Source organism: Eriocheir sinensis, unplaced genomic scaffold (genome assembly GCF_024679095.1).
Source record: "Eriocheir sinensis breed Jianghai 21 unplaced genomic scaffold, ASM2467909v1 Scaffold1892, whole genome shotgun sequence".
NCBI classification, from domain to species: Eukaryota; Metazoa; Arthropoda; class Malacostraca; order Decapoda; family Varunidae; genus Eriocheir; species Eriocheir sinensis.
The window spans coordinates 1-5,381 of record NW_026111286.1 but is presented as its reverse complement, the minus strand read 5'-3'; the positions used below and the strand labels follow the sequence as shown (position 1 = coordinate 5,381).

General features: G+C 42.1%; 1 protein-coding gene across 1 annotated transcript; it reads right to left on the bottom strand.

The window, feature by feature from the left end:
- Positions 1-3,873: 3,873 nt before the first annotated feature.
- LOC126990677 (carbohydrate sulfotransferase 11-like) lies at positions 3,874-4,608 on the bottom strand (the record flags this gene model as incomplete). The annotated part of the gene is given in 1 exon segment (XM_050849361.1): positions 3,874-4,608. A coding segment is annotated over 1 exon segment (82 nt), but the record flags the coding sequence as incomplete, so codon positions are not given.
- Positions 4,609-5,381: the final 773 nt, after the last annotated feature.

Here is a 5,381-nt window from a genome sequence, read left to right as displayed (position 1 = left end):
TACGCGGAGAGGCCCGCAAGTGTGAAAGGGGCCTGGCCATGGCCTTTTTAGAAGGCCATGGCCTGGCCGCCTTCACAGGAGCGGATTTCTCCAGCGCGGTTCGTCTGCAGTAGTGCACAGAATACTTGTCAGTTTGTCGGTGTTTGTTCGAGATGGAGGACGTAAAGAAGAGTGATCTCTGTGTATATAAATGAACAGGGTATTAAAAAAGAAGCGACTACGTAAATGGTGGACCCATCCAATAAACAGCCCTATAGGCTCCTTCAAGGGGCAGTCTACACATTATATTCTGACCTGAAAGCTGATGAAGAAAAGTAGTTTAAAGTACTTATAATAAAATTATTGAAATTAATACTTAAAAATGCATACCTGATTGAAAAATGACAGCAGAAGAGCAGCACCCAACTTCTGCCGCGTGGGGAAAAACTCCCTTCTGAAGGGCCCCTAGACTTCTAGAGTATTCTGAACCGCCTGGCGCTGCGCGGGTTGACAGTGCACGCGGCCGATAAATCATTGCCGCGCGGGAATGAAGCCGCGCGGCCAGCATGAGAAGAGCCTCATTGAGCTTGTTTTCTAAACCGCGCGGGAGAAAACCGCTCGTGTGAAGAGGTGTCTTCAAACTTTTCTTCTTCTTTCTTCTTTCTGTAAAAACTCCACTCTGGATGATTCTGGACATATTTCTCCTACTCATCTCTCCTCAGACTCCTTTATGCCTGTTATTAAGATTCTTAAGAACGATGTTTTCTCTGGCCTCAACTCTCAGAAGGCTTATGGACCTGATGGAGTGCCTCCTATTGTCCTTAAAAACTGATACCCTGCCTGGTCAAACTCTATTGTCTCTGCCTATCAACATCTACCTTTCCTTCTTGCTGGAAGTAAGCCTTCATACAGCCTGTGCCTAAGAAGGGTGACCGCTCCAATCCTTCTAACTACCGCTCTATAGCTTTACTTTCCTGTCTACCTAAAGCTTTTGAATCAATCCTTAACCAGAAGATTCAAAAGCACCTTTCTACTTCTGACCTTCTATCTGATCGCCAGTATGGGTTCCGCAAGGGGCGTTCTACTGTCGATCTTCTTGCTCTCTTAACTGACTCTTGGTCATCCTCTCTTAGCTGTTTCGGTGAAACTTTCTCTGTTGCGCTAGACATATTGAAAGCCTTCGATAGAATCTGGCACAAGTTTTTGCTTTCTAAACTGCCCTCTTACGGTTTCTATCTTTCTCTCTGTTCCTTTATCTCCAGTTTCCTTTCCAGCCGTTCTATCTCCGCTGTGGTAGACGGTCACTGTTCTTCCCCTAAACTTATCAACAGTGGTGTTCCACAGGGCTCTGTCTTGTCACCCACTCTCTTCCTGTTATTTATCAATGATCTTCTTTCCATAACAAACTGTCCCATCCATTCATACGCTGACGACTCCACTCTGCATTATTCAACTTTTTTCAACAGAAGACCTTCTCAACAAGAATTACAAGACTCCAGACTGGAGGCTGCAGAACGCTTAACCTCAGACCTTTTCCGATTGGGGTAAAAGGGACCTTGTGTCCTACAATGCCTCAAAAACCCAATTTCTCCACCTAACTCGACACAATCTTCCAAACACCTATCCCCTATTCTTTGACAACACTCAGCTGTCACCTTCTACAACACTAAATATCCTCGGTCTATCCTTAGCTCAAAATCTCAATTGGAAACTTCACATCTCCTCTCTCACTATATCAGCTTCCTCGAGGTTGGGCGTTCTATATCGTCTCCGCCAGTTCTTCTCCCCCGCACAGATGCTTTCCCTTTACAGGGGCCTTGTTCGCCCTCGTATGGAGTATGCATCTCAAGTGTCGGGGGGGCTCCACTCACCACGGCCAACAGAAGAGAGATGGTCCAACCGCGCGCAGCATTGTGATGTCAGCAGGTGACGTCAGCGGAAGTCGTCGAGAGAAAACGCATGATTTTGTAGCGTAAACTATTCTCTCTCTCTCTCTCTCTCTCTCTCTCTCTCTCTCTCTCTCTCTCTCTCTCTCTCTCTCTCTCTCTCTCTCTCTCTCTCTCTCTCTCTCTCTCTCTCTCTCCTTTACATTATTATTATTATTATTATTATTATTATTATTATTATTATTACACTAATTATTTTATCAGTATTATTATTATCATTAGTAGCAGTAGTATAATTACTATAATTACAAGTAATATTATGTTCATTACTGTTATTATTTCTATTATTACAATTTATCATTATTGTTGCTATTATCATTATTTTTTATGTACGTACTATTTGCTTTTTAATCTATATTCCTTATCTCCATGAACGTTCCTATGAACACTGTGTGTGTGTTTTATATATATATATATATATATATATATATATATATATATATATATATATATATATATATATATATATATATATATACTATGTGTGTGTGTGTTTGTGTGTGTGTGTAATTAACCTTCACTGGGCGGGACTGAGTGTCTGCGGGTGACGTCACTGCGCAGAAGAGAAGAATTCTGGTACAAGGTTGAGAAGACCTTGTATTCTTTTGGCCTTGCCACTCACACAGCTCTCCTAGACAGAGTGGAGTCTAAGGTTCTTCGTCTCACCAGCTCTCCTTCTCTTACTGATAGTCTTCTACCTCTTAAATTTTGCAGCCATGTTGCCTCTCTTTCTATCTTCTATCGATATCTTCACGCTGACTGCCCTTCTGAACTTGCTAACTGCATGCCTCCCCGCCTCTCGCGGCCCCGCTTCACTCGACTGTCCGCTCTTTTTATTTTTTTTATTTTTTATTTTTTTTACATTGCGGCCTATTGCGCCGGTAGGCTTCTTCCCGGTGGATCCTGATGGTCGGTCCAAGGCTTCTTTCCAGTGGGTCCTGATGGTCGGCCCAGCCCGTTCTGGCGCAGGCGAGTGTTTATAGTGGCGCCATCTTGCATTGGCTCATGCTGCCCTCCCAAAGCTCATCTTTGATCCTTGAATCTAGAGTCCGGGTTGATAGGTGGTCTTCTGGACAGCAGTTTTAAGCCACTCGGCGGCGGCTGAAAAATCCCAGCTTGGTGGCATCGGGCGGGGATTGAACTCGCGTCCTCCTGAACACGGGGCCGTTACTCTGACGACTCAGCCACCGCCTCCCACCGCTCATCCCTATACTGTCCAAACCCCTTATGCAAGAGTTAACCAGCATCTTCACTCTTTCATCCCTTACACTGGTAAACTCTTGAACAGCCTTCCTTCGTCTGTATTTCCTCCTGCCTATAACTTAACCTCTTTCAAGAAGAGTGTATCAAGAAACCTCTCCACCCGAAATTGATATCTCTTTTGGCTACTCTAAGCTATCCTCTGTTGTGGGAGCGGCAAGTAGCGGTTTTTTTTTTTCTACACTCTTTTTGTTGCCCTTGTGCCGACTCTTTTGTCGCAAAAAAAAAAGTCAGTGGCTCCCAAGGAGCTACTAGGGCTGTTCGGTTCTAAAAGCCACTTAATTAGGGTTGATTCTCTCTCTCTCTCTCTCTCTCTCTCTATATATATATATATATATATATATATATATATATATATATATATATATATATATATATATATATATATATATATATATATATATAATTCTATTTCAAGTTGCGATGCATACAGGGCAAGTCAACGAAAATCAGTTACTCGTTTTAAACAAATAAGACGCATGTGAGTAATAATTCTGAGATGGCAAGTTAATACAAGCAATAATATACATCTCACTTTTTATCATTTATATACCAATCTTTGTCCCAATACACTTAGTGAATATCAGAAAAATTATTTCTCTGTTGAAGAATCTTGCGAAACCCGAGACTGTTGGAACTGTTAAGCTGGGTGAGCTGACCTCGGGACTGAGAATAACTCGACTGGAAAGAAAGGGAAATAATTTATTGGGTTCGCTTTCTTTACGAGGACACAGCATAAGCATATAGAACGGATAACTTTGCATTAGAAATACCCGCACCATACAAAATTCTGTCTCTGGTATAATGTTCTATTACTTTCCAGAGAAGATTCGTGGACTTAAAAGATTATGGCTGTGATATCGCTTTAAAAAAGCCCTCTTATGTTTCCTCTTGATGTTCAGAGTACAAGACGCCTTCATTTCCATGTTCTGCAGGGTAGAGTCCGGGGTGCTCCAACTCCGGACAGACCGATAGGCCGTACAAGTATACAGTATACACGTTTACAAGTGTTGTAACAATCAACTAAACGACTTCAAAACCTGTATGAAGAGGAAAGGGTTTCTCAAATGAAGTTTGTCAGTTATATAATGCAAGATGTACCGCATAATCTTGTTTTGTATTTGATAAGTATCTATGCCTCTTCATCTATGACTTTTCATCGCCGGACTAACGCAGATGGGCCAAATGTACTAAGTTTGTAAAATCAACGGACGAAGAAGGAGGCAATGAAACTATCTTTTTCTAAAAAAACAAAAAACACATACACACAAGAAGAATTATAATAATAACAAAACTTATTTGAAAAGAGACGCACGTGTCTCATTGAGGCCTGGAGCTCCGTCAGGTCTCGGCGAGGAAGGGCGTCAGGCTGTAGCCGAACATGAGGAAGTCGGTGCGGAACCTCTGATGCAAGGCCAGGATGAGGTTGCGGGGCAGGGTCTGGGGAGAAACCTGCTCGTTGCAAAGGAGGCGTGCATGGTGAAGAAAAGACAACGATGACAAGACGATGATTAGCAGTCCGTTAACAACAACAACAACAAACAACAACAACAACAGTACATTGCACCTCGATCATACTTGGTGATTAAAAGACAGGAATAAGTGGATGCTGATTAGTAAACATGCACAGAAGAGAGAAAATACTGCACATTGTTAGTCGACTACTCATGATGACATTGAAAAATATCATAATGTTGATTAGTACGTAAAGTAAGTGAAAGTATAACTGCTCATCGCAAATCATCGCAAATCATCTTGTCATCGTGCTCACCCGACGATGAGAAGACATAGGTCGATATTATAAGACACCTTCGCTTCTCACATCAGCTATTTGTAAAGGTCAAAGAGGGGGTCAGTCGGGTTCTCATAAGTGTTTCTTCAGGTTCATAGTACAGAAGATGGGTCAAACTACCACCAGGGTCATAAAACTACAACTGGAAATGACCACAACTCCTACGAAAGCCTAGTCAAATATGTGTTCTTGGGCGACGAAATGTCTTATAATACGACCCATAGATAACTAGACGAGCAAGACAGTGGCGAGGAGGAAAATCACATGCTATACAAATCTCGGAAGACAAGAAAACATGCCGAAAAGAATATCAGCTGCTCAAGAATAGGGGTCGTTGAAAAAGCTATAAATCTTCGACATTCAATTGAGAAGAATTGAATTGATGATAAATGGGGATGTAAGGA